The sequence below is a fragment of the Ascaphus truei genome, chromosome 3, assembly GCF_040206685.1.
Source record: "Ascaphus truei isolate aAscTru1 chromosome 3, aAscTru1.hap1, whole genome shotgun sequence".
Lineage (NCBI taxonomy): Eukaryota > Metazoa > Chordata > Amphibia > Anura > Ascaphidae > Ascaphus > Ascaphus truei.
In genome coordinates, this window is record NC_134485.1 from 377,621,116 (window position 1) to 377,640,323 (window position 19,208).

The 19,208-nt window shown below is 41.2% G+C and overlaps 1 protein-coding gene across 4 annotated transcripts in view; it reads left to right on the forward strand.

Annotated features, from left to right (window-relative positions):
* Positions 1 to 484: 484 nt before the first annotated feature.
* Positions 485 to 19,208, forward strand: part of SKA3 (spindle and kinetochore associated complex subunit 3) — a 29,757-nt gene continuing 11,033 nt past the window's right edge. The window contains exons 1-10 of one of the 4 annotated variants that reach the window (XM_075592272.1): positions 485 to 576; positions 3,354 to 3,507; positions 4,531 to 4,601; positions 8,042 to 8,207; positions 11,241 to 11,634; positions 12,725 to 12,828; positions 14,251 to 14,432; positions 16,538 to 16,747; positions 17,602 to 17,709; positions 18,272 to 18,390. In XM_075592272.1, coding sequence (XP_075448387.1) covers positions 3,399 to 3,507; positions 4,531 to 4,601; positions 8,042 to 8,207; positions 11,241 to 11,634; positions 12,725 to 12,828; positions 14,251 to 14,432; positions 16,538 to 16,747; positions 17,602 to 17,709; positions 18,272 to 18,390 — 1,463 coding nt within the window. In that variant the 5' untranslated portion in view covers positions 485 to 576; positions 3,354 to 3,398. Of the gene's footprint in view, positions 577 to 1,682; positions 1,821 to 1,854; positions 2,027 to 3,353; positions 3,508 to 4,530; positions 4,602 to 8,041; positions 8,208 to 11,240; positions 11,635 to 12,724; positions 12,829 to 14,250; positions 14,433 to 16,537; positions 16,748 to 17,601; positions 17,710 to 18,271; positions 18,391 to 19,208 lie in introns of those variants that run through there. The other 3 variants (XM_075592271.1, XM_075592269.1, XM_075592270.1) reach the window with 3 other exon arrangements.

Here is a 19,208-nt window from a genome sequence, read left to right on the forward strand (position 1 = left end):
CTCTTCGCAAAGGGTCCGTTGCCTCCGCTCGGATCCTCCGGATGTCGTGATGTCCAGCCGTCTGATCCCAGATGACTGTAACTGTCCACAACTCTGTGCGCTGTCCCTGACTAAGGTGACAATTCCTTCCACTATCGGGCGTCCCTGCAGTACAGCAGCCTACTGTGACTCAGGGGAACTTCCTATGGGCCTGGGGAGTAATAGCTGGCATATGCAGGCGGGTCACGGACCCCCTGCACTCACACTACCTCCTCTCGCTCGGTCCCGAGCTCCTCTCCTAGCGTGGTCTCTGCCCCCACGCTTCCTGTTCCTGTTTCCGTAATCCCCGCCCTCTCATTGGCTCCTAGCATCAGGTGATTTTCCCAGAGCTCGCGGGAGTTGCCGTCCATTATCAGAGCCTTTCCTTATTGGCCTGATGTTCGCGCGCTCCCCTTGCGCAGGCGCGACCTCTTCACCTTGTCAGTGTCCTTCGCAATATTGCGCAACAACATGGCGGCACCCTGTATTACCGTGCCGTCGCGGAACCTGCCGTACACACGCACCTGGTTCTAGCACACCCTTACATACAGTACTAAGGTAATGTGTGGAGTGATATTAGCAGGAAGTGGAGGGGGGATTGTAATAATCTTGCCTCTCTGTGTCAATGTATCAAGTTGTGTGCTCCAAGTTTTTCCCTATGGGGATCAGCAATCTGATTTAGGGAGGAGTTGCCTGGCGCTCCTATTATAATGCGATGCATTTAATTGTACGCCTCTGTGCCTCACTTTTTCCTCCTTTTAAAGCTGTGTCAAAAAATCTGCCAGGGCTGAGGTGGCGTAAACCCCAATTTATAAATCTAAGGCTGTGCTTATAGTGACAGCGACGCCGCGTCAAAACAAATGCGTTGCCGCCGTCGCGTGTGCTTATAGTAAGCGCGACGGGTTGGTCGCGATCGCTGGAAGTCATCTCAATTTGATTATTCCATCGACCGCAGCCTGACGTCGCAGTCGCTATAAGCGTAGCCTTACTAAAGCAACAAGATGCTTGACACCGAGTTATCCAGAGTGCTAATCATACTGGTCAACATGTACACGCTTCTTTCAGGGATGTTTGGGATTCAAAAAAATTAAATTACAAAAAAACAAAACATAACAGATTTCAAAAAACTTCTCGACTTGTATTGGGAGGAATTATCTGAAGGGAGACAGCAAAAAAAAATTGATTCCATTCCACCTCAAATACAGTGATTCAATTCCCTCCCATACATAAGGAGAGTTGGTCAGTGTAATGTTAATACATAAACCCAAAAGTACTTTACTTCTCTATGCACATTGTGGGACTGCACCTTTTAAATGCATCACAGGTCACCTAGGCAGTGGGCACTGAAGGGGTTAAAAAAAAAACCGACTCACAAATATCAGCCACTCTTTTTTTTCCACAGAAATAACTTGCAACTAAAAAAAAAAAAAAAACCCAAGTCTTTATTACTAACTGTTTTGTGTTTTACTTGATCCGGATCAGATTAACCAACAGTTACATGTACATTTGTGGGTTACTGCTTTCTTAATAAAGCTATTGGGAAAAAAAAAACTGCGTGACTTGGAGATTCCTTTCATGTCGCCAGCCACAAGATGGCAGAGCTCCGTCGTAAAAAAAAACAAAAAAAAAAAAACGTACTTCTTAATGATTTTTCGCTTCTGTGCGCGGAAAATAAACACATAAAGTTTATTGATAGAATGCGAAGGAAAATAAAAAAAAATTCAACTTGTTGGCGGCAGCGGCAGGAGAGGGACAGCTAGGAAGTGGAGCTATGGCTCTCGCGCACTGACCGTTATTGCGGGGTGAGTGTTCTGTGCGCGCGGGGTCCGGCTGTTGTTGGGCAGAACTGGGGTTTGGCGCCTAAAAAAAGGCAGCTATGTGCTTGGTGTCACTGATGTGGCTTACCCAGTGGGTGACCTTACCCTCTCCAGATCTGCTCTGCCACTTACCTGAGTGACATCTACCAATGGGAGCCCCAGATCATGCTGCCCTCAAATTAATACTGCAGGTGAACACAATAGTGGAATACATAGTTATCTATTTCTCTATCAAGTCGTTGTGCTGAGATTTCAAGGCAGTATGAAACTGAGAAATAAGTGGGCAGAGCTCTTTGAAACCCTAATTTACTAAAGATTTGTGAGTGTTAATCCACAGTGGTTAACAAAGGGTCACGTAGCAAAACAATAATAAAATAACTAAAACAGTCATTTGTGATCTTAAAAAAACGAAATCAATGTTTTTATTCCGTGTTCAATGTAATTCTGATACTGATTGTGTCACAGATTTTTTTTACTTTTTTGGCTAATAATCAGAATTATTTTAAACAAAGAAATGAGAATTGAATATAACTGTATAGATCCAAAGGCACAAAATCCGTCTCATGACAGAAGGATGTACATAAGCCTGTCAGCGTGTGGTCTCCATAAAAACATCGTTTTAACATGAAAGTTACAAATACATGTAAACAAATCGCCTATATTTAACTCATTAAACACAATCACAGCCATTGTGTCGTCAAGAACTAAATCGTGCTACTTTCAGCTATTTGGGATCCCCCTGGTTCCCGACATACAGCGTTCTCCCATTTAGGGGAAACAAAATGGCCTCCAAACCACAGGCCAATAGAACGCTGCAAGGGCTTCCTATTAAATAACCATGGGGCATCAGCCTTTAGAAACTAGGAATATGTTGGGCAGCTTGCTATTTTAACCCCTTTAGTGCCCGAGGGAGCAGCGGCAGCACATTGAAGAGCGATGCATTGCTGGCCCTCGAGGGGATATGTAGTGGGACCTGCAGTGTACTCTGTTCTCTTGTACAAACCCATTGGCCTTTTTAGAAAGGAGGCAAAACCAGGAAAGATAAAATTAGACTCGATTTGTCAAAGAAAATAGTAACCCACTGCTTTCATTGGGTTGTTTTATTTGCTAAATCTCAGCTTTGAACGTGTGTCAGTGTCGGTGTAATTGCCAATAATCCACCAAGACACATTTTAGATGACATTTGGTATGTGCCAAGGTAGGAAATCACGACATAAGTTCATTTCACATTGGTATTGTAATAGTATTTCTATATTATTGAATTTGAAAGCTAAAAATGACAATCCTGTCACCTAAAGAGAACATAAACAAATGCATAAAGTATTGAAAATGTAATGTGTCCAAAAAAAGAAACATGACACAGAATGGATCACTGTTTAAAAAAAAAACAATGCAAGAAATTGTAATTACATTGATGTGATTTCTTTCTCATTCCGTCTAACAAGTGTCGTTTTAACTGTATGGTCCCACTTTAATGTAAGATTTTAACTTTTTTCTTTTCTTTTTTTTTTTTTTAAGCTCCTAGTGAAAGCTTGTGGTTCTTCTGCGTTTCTGTTATTAAGCATGGCGGTGTCAGTGACTGGAAATTTCTTCAGTAGATTAAGGTCTCTGGCCGTCACCTTGGAGAAGGAGACACAGCAGCTTGAACAAGTGTTCAGTAACGAGGAGAGTGGTACGTGTGCTCGCTGGAGGAGCCTGATGAAGGCACAGTCCTAGCAGATGCTCTACAATATAGATTCATTTGATGCTTCCACCCCATAGAAAAGACTCGTCGGTGGACAATCTGTGGTGAAATTGTAATCTGGTTGGCGGGGTTGGGCAATTATTAAACCACCCCAAAATTGTCACAATAACGATATTAATAAATGTATTGCGATAAATATCCATTCGACAGGAAAAAACAGAACTTTTTAGCTTTAACATTTACTACAAGTTGGAGGTGTTTTAGCTTCAACGTTTACTACAAGGTAAACGTGCCTTTTAAATAACTTATATTTTTTAAATCTAGAATACGTCCTCTTGCCATTAAACATCAGAGATGGGGAAAAGGATTAAGGAGGAGGGGGGAAACCGATCCTACGGGGAATGAGAGTGCTGCCATCACCGAGGAGTGCAGAGTAATGGATGGGTGTTTGGGTCCCTTTAACATAACAGAAATTAGTATCTTAAACTGCATGCCACTAATTATCCCTAAGACATCAACGACTCCCATGGGTGACTGATACTAGTATTGTGATAATAAAAAATGGTAATATCGAATAAAATAAATGTTTATCGTCATATTGCTTTAATATCAGTATTTTCCTGGTATTTATGTTCTTAAATAAATTCTCTGTGGAATTTACTGACATTTCTTTAAGGTAGATCAAAAGCAATATTAATAGGGATATAGAATTAAAATTAGCCAAATAAATAGCTGCACCGAGTCAAAAATAAACTGAAGTTCAAATCCTACTATTTATGGTATGCATGTATGCAGCTCTTTACAAAATAGACAGAATACAATTGGTGCATTAAACCTACATCCTCAATAGGTAACTCATGAAAGGAATACCTGCTTTAGAAAACGTACATGTACGTGTTGATGTGGTTTAGAAATAATGTTAGTTTGTTTTTGTTTTTAGTCCCTAAGCCCTATTAAACTACCTATCTTTCATACTGTACCAACACAACACTTTGCATTTTTTCTTTCTAGATCTGGACTATGAGGACGAGTCTCCGATGCGAGTCTTGCACGATCTTCGTTCTGAAATAAAGTCTTTGAAGGTAATATCTCCTGTTTTTATCATTTGTACAATTCCAAAGTACAGGGAAACGGCTTCAGGCGAGGAGAATCCTGCTTGTGCAGCCAACACACCACAGACAAACCATTTCTTCAAAGTGCAGGTCTCCTCAAAGACAGAGTTACAAAGTAGAGCTCTACTCGGAAGTTCACAATGAAGTTTTCCATTTAATGTGACAGCCAAGAACAGTGGAATAACAGTCACATTCAATGGAGAACTTCATTGAGAACTTGAGTAGAGCTCTACTTTATACACGCGTAGTTACAAAAACAGAGGTGTGAATGTGTATGTATGTGTGTATATATATATATATATATATATAGATAGATAGATATCTATCTCTATATCTATCTCTATATATATATCTCTATCTCTCTATCTCTCTATCTCTCTCTCTCTATATATATATATATATATATATATATATATATATATCTCTATATCTCTATATCTATCTCTATATATATATATAAAGCAGAAAGTAGCCGTGTTAGTCCAGTTGCGATAGTGCAGAATAAATGAGTTCTTCAGTATTAGGTGATACCTTTTTTATTGGACTAACAATTTATGTCATAGGACAAGCTTTCGAGAGTTCTCCTCTCTTCTTCAGGTCAGCAATAAATATAAATATAAATACTGTGTAAATCAGTATTGCTGACCTGAAGAAGAGAGAACTCTCGAAAGCTTGTCCTATGACATAAATTGTTAGTCCAATAAAAAAGGTATCACCTAATACTGAAGAACTCTATATCTATCTATCTATCTATCTATCTATCTATCTATATATATATATATATATATATATATATATATATATCTATCTCTATATATATATATCTATCTCTATATATATATATATACAGCTAAACCCCGTTATAACGCGGGTCTCGGGGTCCACCCCGAGACCACCGCGTTACTAACGGGGTCGCGAGAAAAAAAAATGGCCGCCGCGCTTTAGCGCATATTCATCCCGCGGGACAGGAGATGGGAGCGGGCATGTCCCTCCGCTCCCCGCTTCCCCCTGTCACCGCGGGACAGGCCGCGGGGCAGGAGATGGGAGCGGGGATGTCTCTCCTGTCCCCGCTTCCCCCTGTCACCTCGGGACAGGCCGCGGGGCAGGAGATGGGAGCGGGGATGTCTCTCCTGTCCCCGCTTCCCCCTGTCACCTCGGGACAGGCCGCGGGGCAGGAGATGGGAGCGGGGATGTCTCTCCTGTCCCCGCTTCCCCCTGTCACCTCGGGACAGGCCGCGGGGCAGGAGATGGGAGCGGGGATGTCCCTCCTGTCCCCGCTTCCCCCTGTCACCTCGGGACAGGCCGCGGGGCAGGAGATGGGAGCGGGGATGTCTCTCCTGTCCCCGCTTCCCCCTGTCACCTCGGGACAGGCCGCGGGGCAGGAGATGGGAGCGGGGATGTCCCTCCTGTCCCCGCTTCCCCCTGTCACCTCGGGACAGGCCGCGGGGCAGGAGATGGGAGCGGGGATGTCTCTCCTGTCCCCGCTTCCCCCTGTCACCTCGGGACAGGCCGCGGGGCAGGAGATGGGAGTGGGGATGTCCCCTCAGGTCGCCGCTTACCTCAGAACCATGCTGCCTGCATGGAGGTTGTAGCGGGGGGTTTCTTCTCCCCACCGCTGTCCCCGGTGCTCCCGCTGCCTGCGCGGGAGGAGGGGGGGGAGCGGGTGGTGGTGCTGGTCGCGGCCCGTCTGTGTAGAGTGAGAGAGTGTGTGTGTATGTATATATGGGAGAGAAAGTGTGTGTGTGTATATGGGTGTGTGAGTGTGGGTAAGTGTCTGAGTGTGTGTGTAAGTGTGTGTGAGTGTGTGTGAGTGTCTGTGAGTGTGTAAGTGTGTGTGAGTAAGTGTGTGTGAGTGTGTGTGAGTGTGTGTGAGTGTGTGTGAGTGTGTGTGAGTGTGTGTGAGTGTCTGTGAGTGTCTGTGAGTGTCTAAGTGTGTGTGAGTGTGTGTGAGTGTCTGTGAGTGTGTAAGTGTGTGTGAGTGTGTGTGAGTGTGTGTCTGTGAGTGTCTAAGTGTGTGTAAGTGTGTGTAAGTGTGTGTGAGTGTGTGTGAGTGTCTAAGTGTGTGTAAGTGTGTGTGTGTGTGTGTGTGAGTGTCTGTAAGTGTGCGTAAGTGTGCGTGAGTGTGCGTAAGTGTGTGTGAGTGTGCGTGAGTGTGGTCAGTGTGTGTGCAGTGTGTCAGTGTGAGCAATGAGCAGTGTGTGTGCAGTGTGCAGTGTGTGTGCAGTGTGGCAGTGAGCAATGAGCAGTGTGTGTGCAGTGAGTGTGTGCAGTGTGTCAGTGTGAGCAATGAGCAGTGTGTGTGCAGTGTGCAGTGTGTGTGCAGTGTGGCAGTGTGAGCAATGAGCAGTGTGTGTGCAGTGAGTGTGTGCAGTGTGCAGTGTGTGTGCAGTGTGGCAGTGAGCAATGAGCAGTGTGTGTGCAGTGAGTGTGTGCAGTGTGTCAGTGTGAGCAATGAGCAGTGTGTGTGCAGTGTGCAGTGTGTGTGCAGTGTGGCAGTGTGAGCAATGAGCAGTGTGTGTGCAGTGAGTGTGTGCAGTGTGCAAAAAAAAAAATGTAAAAAAATTTTTTTAAAAAATTTTTTTTTTTTTTTTTTTTTTTTTAAAAAAAAACGGGAGCCACGGGAAAACCGCGTTATAACCGAATCGCGGTATAACGAGGCGCGTTATAACGGGGTTTAGCTGTATATATATATATATATATATATATATATATCTCTATATATATATATATCTATCTATATATATATATATCTATCTATATATATATATATATATATATATATATATATATATATATATATATATATCTATCTCTATATATATATATATATCTATCTCTATATATATATATATATATCTATATATATATATATATATATATATCTATCTCTATATATATATATATATATATATCTATCGCTATATATATATATATATATATATATATATATATATATATATCTATCTCTATATATATATATATATATATCTATCTCTATATATATATATATATATCTATCTCTATATATATATATCTATCTCTATATATATATATATATATATATCTATCGCTATATATATATATATATATATCTATCTCTATATATATATATATATCTATCTCTATATATATATATATATATCTATCTCTATATATATATATATATCTCTATATATATATATATATATCTATCTCTATATATATCTATATATCTCTATATATATATATATCTCTATATATATATATATCTCTATATCCATATGATATGTGGAGGGGCTGTAATCTCCTACTGTTTCATGCTGAGCACTTTTATTATAAGGGGAGGGGGGTGTACAGTTGCTATTTTTTGCCCAAAGCATTTACGACATTGATATAACATTTTGTTTGACATTATTTAATTTTTTTTTAAGGGCGATATCGAAACCACTGTTGACATTTTTTTTACGAAAGGTCAAGAAATTGCTGCTTTTCTGAAGGTTTGCAAAGTGTTGCAGCAGAGAACAGCTTCAGATGTTCAACAAGTGAAAGATGCTTTTCAGAAATATGGATATAAACCTCTTGACATTGGCAATTCAGGTATTTTTTGTAATAAATATGTTTTATTTAACATTTAAACATAACGCTTGTTTTGTTATTAGGTCTTTGTGCGATTTTGCAGATTCTTGATTAGAGCAGCAATGGGGAATTTTTTTTTTTTGTAATTTTATTTATAAAATGTTTTACCAGGAAGTAATACATTGAGAGTTACCTCTCATTTTTAAGTGTGTCCTAGGCACAGAGTTATGAAGGTTACAACTACATGGTTACATTAGGTGAACAGGGTTATACATTATATATAAAAACATTGCATGAACAGTTAAAGATAAAATATATTATAGGCGTATGTAACAGTTACAGACCAGATTAAAATATGAGACAGCTTTAGTTTTAAACTTAGACTGGTGGTTGTGAGACAGATAGATTGTTCCAGTTTTGGGGTACACGGAAAGGAGGAGCGGCCGGATACGTTGTTGAACCTTGGGGCCATGAACAGTCTTTTGGAGTCAGATCTCAGATAAGTGCTGCATGTGGTAGGGGTGAGGAGCTTTTCAGATAGGCGGGTAGGTTGCCCAGAAAGTATTTCAAGGCAAGACAGGAAAGATGAACTTTGCGCCAAGACTCTAGTGATGATCATTCTAATTATTGGAGCATTTCGCAGTGATGTGTTGTAGTTGCATTGGAGAACAAAACGGCATATTGAATTGTAGAGGGTATCTAGTTTGCTAAGGTGAGTTTGGGGTGCTGTACCATATACTATGTCCCCATAGTCTATAATTGCCATTTGCTGTGCGATGCGCTTTCTGACCAGCAGACTTAGGGAGGATTTGTTCCTATAAAGTACACCTAGTTTGGCATAGATTTTGTATGTCAGGGTATCAATGTGCATCCCAAATGTTAAATGGGAGTCAAACCATATGCCCAGGTATTTGAAACTAGTGAAAGGGGCTAGGATGGTATTGAGCTACGGTTATACCAGCTCCGCCTGGGTGTGCGCGCGATCTCGTGACGTCATCATTGCGATGCGTCCGATCAGCATGTGCACTGCAGGCAGAAGGCAGCCGGAGGCGACAGGGAGGCGCGTCCGTGAGCGGTTCGCCCTCATTGGCTGAACCGCTCACGTGACGTGGCCGTCGCCTGATGAAAACAAATTCCCAGGTCTGCCCTCCTGTCTGTTGCTTTGCAGCCCCTGTCTGCGTGCGCGTCGCGCTAGGTATGTACACTTTAATTGTATTATTGCAAGTTGATTTTGAGCTGCGCGACGCCGCCGGCCGCTTTGGGTATAATCACGGCCTTAGAGTTGGTTCTTATCCGAAGCTCTGTCATTGGTAGCTTCAGAAGTTTAGCCTTGTTCCCAAATACCATTGTTACAGTCTTGTCCGTGTTTAAAAACAGTTTGTTTTGGAAATCCAGCTTTTGAGTCTCAAAATGGCAGTGCTAATTATTTTACAATGCTGTTGGTATCTACGTTAGACTCACAAATATTAGTTGCAGTCCCCTACATTTTTTTTTTATTATTATTAATTTGTGTGTTCTCAGTTGAAGCTTTTTTTCTTTAAAATGTACTTTTTATATATGCATTCTTTGTTTTACTCTTGAATTCTCTGACTCCTCGATTTTCGAAGAAACGACTTTTAAAGACGTAAAAATGTCCCTATAAAAGCGATGCTAATTATTTTTCTGGAAAGTAAGTAGAATCCTCAAAACGGATAGAAAAATAAAAACCAATATAGAAAGCATGAGAAGTGATCTGCTAAAAGGCCCCAGCAACAAAAATGCTTTTAAAAGAGTATGTAGAGTCCTTTTTAATCCGTGTGGTGGCAGATGGCCTTGTACACATATGTTAGTAATGTAGCTGATTTGCTAAATAAAATAAAAATCGGACAGGTATTTTTAAGGTGTGTGTGTGTGTGTGTGTGTATATATTTTTTTTAAACTTGACATCTCCATAATAAATGCTTTGGAGGCATTTTATAATTTTTATCTTGTCTTTCGGTGATGAGATGGTCCTCAATTTTACAGATCATTTTATTTTGGGGTTTTTTTCTGTTTGATTTGTAAAGTAGTTATGATGCCGTTATTAGTCAATCCTATAATTGGCTGATATGCTGGTATTCAGAGAGCCCAACTGAATGCATCAATTTTTCAAAAAATCATTTTTTTTGCGTTGGTTTTTATAAGAGTGATTACTTCTCTCTAAGGAAGTCAGGTACACTGCTAAATTGATTAATAAAATGTTTTCTTTTAAAACCGCCAAATAGGACTGCATGTTTTTAAAGTATGTTCAAAGTGTACATTTTTCTACTGTATTCTCTTATATGCTTGTTCATTGGTGTTCCTCATTCAAAATGTGTTTAATGAGCATAGAAAAACTAAACATTTTTGCAAAGCTAGTGATCTAGACCAGGGGTTCTTAACCAGAGATGATTTCACCCCCAGGGGGTGATTGAAGGGGGTTCAAGGGTTGATTGAGAAGGTGCTTGGATTTGTTAAAGATTTAGTCTAGATTCTAGACCAGCGGTACGCAAACTGGGGGGGGGGCGCGAGACTGTCTGCGGGAGGTGCTGGGTTTACAGAGGCCCCACGTGCTTCCCGAAGTCACTTAAATTAAGTGCCGGGGAAGCGGTGAAGGCCTCTGTAAACCTCACTTATCTTGGCTCCGGCGGCTTCTTAAATGTGTCGCCATGGCGATGCGGCATCAAATGACGCCGCATGGTCATGACGTCACATTGCCATGGCAACGTGACATCATGCCGCCGCCGAAGCAAAGGTAAGAGGGGGGCGCGAAGAGAGGAGAACTGCCGGCAGGGAGGCGCAGGGAAAAAAGGTTGCGCTCCCCTGTTCTAGACTAAAATGGTAAACCTGTTCCTTTGACAATTCCACTATTTAATGAGCCCCTGCAGCTTGATTCAGATGGGAGTGTACATGCCAGTTAACAAAAATGCACATTGGACTCCCGAAGCTTTGATGCTTTCGCTTCAATTTATGAGCGACTTTTTCAATAAGCATGTTGTCTTTATGTTATTAATGTGTCTGCCTTTTCATTATGACTTTCATTACTTTGAAATGTAGCAGAAAGTGAGAACGATGACCAGAGCCCTCATAAGTCTGACCCAGAAGACATACCACCTCTGCCTGCATTGGAGAAGCCGTCAACCTCTTGGGATCTGTTGCACCCCCCACAGCTCTCTGACTTTGGTCTGTCTCACTACCAGTTCCCTTCAGCGTGGGGGTCACTGGCTAATAAAGTACCCACAAAAACCTCACTGGAGGAGAATGCCACGAACGTGTTAAAGGCTCCCACCGATATCCTTCCATTCAATGTGGCCAAGACCCCAAAGTGTGACCTGAGGCTGGAAGACGACTTTCCGCAGATAGAGAACTTTGGCGTTAGTGACTATAGTACGAATCTGAATGATGATTATACAATGGCGCTAATCAACAAGAAAATGCAGAAGAAGGGAAAGTAAGTTTTAAAGAGGACCACAGAAATGTGACCAGATGTCTGTGTTAATACAGTGAGTCTGGTATATGGCTAAATTGAACGACTTACACATATATATATCTATATAGATATAGATATAGATATAGACAGTGGTTGACAAATCACCAAAAAATCTACTCGCCACCTAGTACCAAACGTGTGCAGCTTGGGCCAATATTTACTCGCCCGGGGGTTAAATCCACTCGCCCGGGGCGAGCAAATGTATAGGTTTGTCGAACACTGGATATAGATATAGATATATACGACTGTATTGAACGACTTGCAGATATATAGAGAGACAACTGTATTGAACAACTTGCAGAGATATCTCTGCATCTCTGCAAGTCGTTCAATATATATATCTACCTACCTATCTATCTATATCTCCTCTCTCATATTGTTGGATATTTGTAATAAAAATATGACACCATATAAACATTTCCTGGCAATATTTGTAAACGCTGTTATCAGACATTTCGGTTGATGTTACAGTTCTTATCTTTGCCTTGTCCTGTCCCGTCTTCCTAATTTGGTTATTTTTCATGCGGGGGGGGCCTCTCGTAAGTGTAAACAGGAAAATTGTCCAACTGCAAATTCTTTATAAATACTTATACTTGCCTTTATTTTTTTGTGAAGGCATCAATTCCTTAATTTTAACTTGTCAAAACATAATATTGTGGGCCATATTTACTAAGCGGTCTTCTGCTAAAACACTCCTTCCACCGCAGGATTACACCATACTGTCCAATGAATTGAGTGGGCTGCAGGGTGTCTTCCAGTAGACATAGCATCACCTAAATAGTATTTACATATATTTATTTTAATGCAACCAAGCAATACTACCCTATTTATAATATAAATAACCATTTCCAGTAATAGTCACCAAAGGAAGGTTGTTTATCCCAATGTATTGAAGCAAACTACTCCAGAATATACATTTTTCCAGTAATAAACCGATATCCAAACAATCTCGGCTTGAGACTTAAAATTTGGAAAATGTCAACATTTTTATGCTTTCTTTTTTTTTTTTTTTAAATAATATATAAACACTTCATTCAATGTTCCTATTTAGTGTGCCTGAAAATGCTGCTAAAGAAATACATTCTGAAGAAATATGTCCATCAAGAGACTTGAAAAACATACTAGCTACACCAGCACACGGGTCTCGGAGAGCTGGTAAGTTGCCATGTAACCAAAATGGCATTTGGTTCAACAATTATACTGTTTTTTATAATTATAGTACTAAATAATTTCTTAGGTTGTTTTTTTGGGGGTGCGGGGGGGCTTGTTTTTTTTTTTTTTTTTTTAACACCAGGCAGATTATATTCAGTTCTAAAGTTTAGCTCTCCAAATCTCATATCAAATACATAATCAAGTGCATGAATACTAAAATTGGTGGAAAGTCCATATACAACATTTAGTTATTACCACGGTATTGCCATTTCCTGGGTGCCACGGTTGCAGCGAGATCATGCTCCACCCGGGGAAGGGTGTCTGGAAGCTCAATCAGAGACGGGGGCCTACACAAGGCAGTTTCCAATGTTTGAACTGGCTCTCCCTAACACGAGTGCCCCTTCCACAGCGACTAGAGTGCTGGCTCCGGGGGAAGGGAAATTAGCCACTGCAAAGGACCCCGGCTTTAAGGGACCATTGCTCTGGCTGCCATGGTGGTGGCTTTTTAAAGCTTTGCCTGGTAGTCCTCGTGGCATCATCGCTGCCACTAAGAAATTGAGCGCACAACGTTTCAATACACTATTGCGGTCAAGAAAATGCACACTGTACAATCCACAGCACTACAGCGTGATATGGCTGGGGGCGCAGAAATATTTTGGCACAGGGGCCGACTGTTCCAACCCCCCTCAGCATGTTTAGTGGATATGTATTGCAATAAAAGTTGTGGCAATGCACTCCTTGGTAATGTTATTTGTGAGCATTTTTTTTTTAGTTATTGCCAACCCGAGCTTGCATATCTAATTACTTTGATAGACCTAATTAAAGTAATGTTTTCTTGGGAGGGATTGTACATATGAATAATCTCATTGTCGGAGGAAAACCTTTTGTTCATGGGCACGGAAGCCTCGTCTAAGATGTATAGTCTTGTTAGGAGAATTTGCCAGCAGAGAAGTGCTCAGCACTTGTACAAGGAGAGAGAGACGGCAGGCCCGTGGTGGCTGACAAATGTTGTTAACAATAAGATGAACTTTAACCCCATGGTCTCCTCTCTGCAATACACTGCAGTCCTCTCTGGCCCTGGAGGGTTTAAACTTTGTGCTGGGGTCTCCTCAAATATTCTGGCTTTAAAGCTTTTATTTTCCCTAGTCCTTTGCATAAACACTGCTAGGTTAACGTGTTCCAGGAGAGAAGATTCACATCCTGACAACTGGATAAAAATGGGCCTTAAAAAGCGATTTGCAGCGATGCGGTTTAGATGGACATTACGCTTTCAGTTGTGTTAACAAAAAACACTAAGGCTTCCGCAGCTGTGCGACGATTGTTATGGATTCCGTCAAGTTGTAACACTTCTCCCCAAGGCAGAATTGTGAACGCACATGTTGGAAATGTGTTTATTTTTTGTGCTTTTTTTCCCCTTCATTTTAGACACGGCCCGTGTAAACTCTCCGCTCCCGCCAGTGTTCTGCACCCCGGGTTTGAAGGTTCACAAGAAAGAGAGTGCTCTGTTTGTGGAAACCCTACCGAGTAAAGAGCCGCCTGTGACGGATCACGTTGCTACTCCAACCGTACCCAACTTTGAAACAAACTGGCCAAAGAGTAATGCTGCGGTAAGAGGGGGAAGGGGATATGAGAAAACTATGGCCAGTGATTTAAACTCTTCACTGCTACAAGGGCCAACAACCCACTGCTTTATACAGCCACTGTGGCTGAAGAAATACATACTGGTGTCTTGTTGCAAAATGTATTTTCGGATTAATGTTTAATGCTTTCTATGTGGTATTTGTAAACTTTGTATTCTGAAGTCTAGGGTGTTTTATTACTTCGTCGATCTCTGCCTTCTTTTTTCTTACCCTGTTCCCCCCCACTGTGTTTTGGAGTGATGAAGTGAAGATTGACAATTACCGTCGCTCTCTCGTACTGTATTGTATGTCTTTATTTATATAGCGCCAAAAGTGTACTCAGCGCTTCACACAGAATACAGTACAGAGAATTGTAATTATACAATAAGTGCAGCAAAATCAGACAATAGGAAAGGAAATCCCTGCCCCGCAGAGCTTACAATCTAAGAATCTCATTCTAGAGAGTTGATCAAAGGACAATGATTAAGCCCATTCAAAAATAAAAAGTAACATGCCCTGGCTCTGCACAGCCATTGGCTCCAGACTTCCTGTTAGTGGTAACACAAAAGCATTACAAAATTATTGTCAAATATTTATACCTCTTAATTTCTTTTATGTATGTTTTGACGACAAAAAAAAATCTAAATACCTAGAAAAAAATATGTGAAATGTGTAATAAAAAGACCATTTCACAAAATGTTCCACATTAGCAGAGGTAAAGTGCTAATGTCCAGTGCAAGTAGATTTAAGGAGAGCTTGCTGGGCTGATTTCTTTTATGTATGTTTTGTTGGTATTTTATGTTTGAAACTGTTTTGCTTGGCATAGGGGTGCCAGAAAGCAATAGGCTACCTGGGTATTTGCCATTTTGTCAGTTACTTTTTGTGTCAATGTGACGAACTATTTCAAGGAGTCCTGTTTTGACCTGAGAACATGCTTTCTGCAATGGTGTCTCTTTACACTGGCCCTGATTGGAAGCTGTCCATTTTTGTTTGATATTGTGTTTTTGGTTTTAATAAGAAGCTGCAATTTTTTAATACAAAATATTTTCAGAAATAATGTATACTTGCACCATTTAAAAAATAGTGTGTGTGCCAAGCATGTGCATTTTAAGTGAAACTTTTTTGTTTTTTTGTCCCTGTTTTGTCACAGAAATTGTATTGGTGATGGTGCTGTTTTTTTATTAAAAATCAAAACACAATTTCGGTGACAGCACAAAAGTTTCACTTAGAACGCGCGTGCTCTGCACACACACCGTTTTAGCTATTTGCACTTCTATATTTATACTAACTGTGAATTCCGTGTGCGCGCGCAAGACACTGTGTGCGCGACTCTGTATAGAGGGGGCCCATCTGTGCAGCGCAGAGTTCGGTGTGGGCCAGGCATTGGAAGGGGTCCAGGCGGCTGATTATGGAACTTGCGGCTGACCTCTGGGGTCCTGCACATGCGCTGGGCGGGCCTGCGTGCTGGCTGCGCATGGCGCCGGCCGCACCTGTGCACGGCGCCGCCACTGCACGTGTGGCGAGCCCGGCCGTCACTGCGCATGTGCGGCGAGCCCGGCCGCCGTATCGCTGGCTCCAAACTCTGTGCGTTGGAAGTGAGGGAAGCGCTTTGAGGTCTGCGGGTGTGGCGCGCACAAAGTGCGGACTGGAAGTCTGAGGGAAGCGCTTTGAGGTCTGCGCATGCGTGGGTGTGGCGTGCGCACGGTTGCGCGCACAGTAGTAGCGTAACGTCACTTCCGTCGTGGAATTATGTTACAACACAAAGGATTTTTTCTATCAAAACTCTGTACGTGCCAGCAAGGAAGTTTCCAGCCCTAGTGGTAAGCAGTACTGTTGATTCTCCTTGAATGTCTACAACAGGGGTGAGCAACTCCAATGCTCAAGGGCCATCAACAGGCCAGAGTTTAAGGATATCTCTGCTTTAGCACAGGTGGCTCAGTCTTTGATTGAACCACCTGTTATGATGCAGTGAGATCCCTAATACCTGGCCTTTTGGTGGCTCTTGAAGACTGGAGTTGTCCGCCCCTGGTTTACAAAAAGACAAGAGTCTCCATTATGTTCGTTGTCAAACATGGATGATTTTTATTCGGCAGGCAAAGCCAATGAACGTCACAGAAACAATGTTGAGACTGGATGTTTCGCACAAGCTGTACTTTGAGGACCCTGCTCCACTCGTTTTAAGCGCTGATAAATATTCTGAAGATCCAGCACAAATCTCCTCTCCCCCCAAGACGAGGGAATACTATATTGCAACTCCTCCGCGGCCGGAAATGACCATTTCTTTAACAGAAGACATTTTTAAGGTATCTCTATCCTTCTTTAAACTTATTTAAGCATTCAATTGTGCTGTAAAACACACATGGCTCTAATATCTGAAAGAACGCAGAGAGGTCACAGGCACACTGTAATAGCAGCAATATAGATCACTTGCCGGTGCTTTTGGTGCTTGCTGGTGCTTCTGGTGCTTTTGGAGATGGGGAAGATTCTGTACTACCCCAGAGAGATCACGAAGTAGAAGGAAAACATCCAGGCACACGGTCTTGCAAAAAAGTTGATTTAATGGCAATACCAACGTACCAACGTTTCGACCACATTAGCAGTCTTTGTCTAATATCTGAAAGGCTATCAGTTTAGTACAACACAATGCTTTGTTATCCTGCTCCGGAATGACGGGGGGGTTGGAAAAAGCTGCTGTGAAATGGTTTTGTAAGGATGTTGCCTTCGAACCACTCATGTCTCTAATTTCAGCTCTATTTATTATCCATGTGAGAAATCGAAGTTATGGCTGATCAGGACTATTTGACTCACTTTGTCTATTTTCTGTTTGCTGTAAAATCATTAACTCTACCAGATTCATGTAGATTTCCTGTGGCAAGCATTTTTTTTTTTTTTTTTTAGTCAAAAAACATTTGTAGATCACTTCTTCTGCAAGGATGAACCAATACACAATATTTAATACTGCAATAAACATTGTGGTTAATTACAACAATGTATCATTCTCGGTTTTGCTGAGACACCACCTCAAGGTGTTGGTAAACTGTAACTATCTGCAGCTAAAAAATTAAGTGATGTAAAAGATTGAGATGCATTTACTTGCTCATTTCTTCTGGTGAAGCTCGTTTTTAAAATTGTTTTTTTTTCCCTCCCCCCTATAAAGAATCATATGAATCCATCCTCTCCCCCTAAGATGTCCGAATATAAAAAGCTGTTTTGGACGCCGCCACGCCCTGAAATGACATCCTGCATAACAGAGGATGTTTCACAGGTTTTATTCTTATACTTTTTCCATAGTATTTCATGCATTTTTGGTCAATGCCATGCATCTAGCATTACAGAAACTTCTTACTGTCAGATTCCCAAGTAATGTTTAACATTTTCTGTAGTTTAAAGTTCTGGTAGCCGTATGAACCCTGGAGCAATATAACTCTGTAGGTTGTGACACCATTTAGGGGAGCAACATTAGGGGTAATCGTAGATGTAATTTATGGTAAATAAATCTGTGAGGTTTCAAAAGCTCTGCACACACGGTGTGCGAAGAGTACTTTGTGGCGACATCAGACCAGCTAAATCCAGTGTCTGTCTCAAAGTGCTACAATGGTAGATATTCAAGTTTTAAACATGGTGTAAGCATAATAATAGAGCAGAGGGGTAAATCTGGAGAAAAGACGCCAGGCTTTCCATATGCATTTACGACTTTCATTTAATGTACCCCAAAAGATATGGAAGAAATTAGGGAAATGGTATTTCAATATATTTTGGCAAAATATTAGGGACTTTGGTTAGAAAATAAATAAGGATTGTTAACTTGAACACTTTTTCTATTGCAGACATTCTCTCAGTATTGTGACAATAAAACAAAGCCATCAGACATGGTGTGGGGACACCAAAAAAGCATCTCTTCCGGGTTTGGAAAGGTGAACACAGAGCATAATGACAAAGAAAACAGGTGAGCATGAACAGCTTGCTTTTACCTATTGTATATACTGTACTGCACATTGCAGAAGAATTTTTTTTTGTCCACCACCATATACTGTACTGTACACTGACACCTGTCTTCAAAACACCAGCTGGACCATGTTTTTGGGACATTCACATGTAACATTTAAAGATGCAGAGTAATGCGTTGCAGGCCCCCATGGCTGCAAAGGGTTTAATAAGGCTGTGTCTAGGGGAGTACCCTTCCTCACCTTGCATCTCGAACTGTAGTATAACCTACGGTTCCCAGGATTAATGACAACTTGTTACGGTTTCCATAAGAGTTGTAACATTGGGAAATACTATCATTTATAGTCCATGTTTCCTAATTGTCCGCAAACTGTCCAACAAAGGCAAGAGGTATACCCGCATTTAATGTAGTCTTGTCAGGTTGCAATTTAACCTAAAAAGAATATCTAAAACATACATTTTAATATTTTTGTTCTCTTTTGCATTTGTGCAAACTGAGGGCTCCTTTTTTTCGGAACAGTCTCCTTGCTACGACAGATAAGTGCAGAAAATAAACTACTGTATGTTTAATAAATAGGGCCCACTTGTCTGTTATTGCATGCTTCTGTGTAGGCAGAAAAGGACATTACAGGGATGGAAAAAATACTTTGACAGAATTTGTAATTGCCAGGCAAAATTCGTTTTCCTACCACACAAATACAATTTAAAAAAATGCATCAAATACAACCACATACTTCAAATGATCTCTTGTATTGTACCATGCTGAACACAATCCCCTCTTCACCCAACCTGCACACAATCATGCCTCCTTCCCCTGCG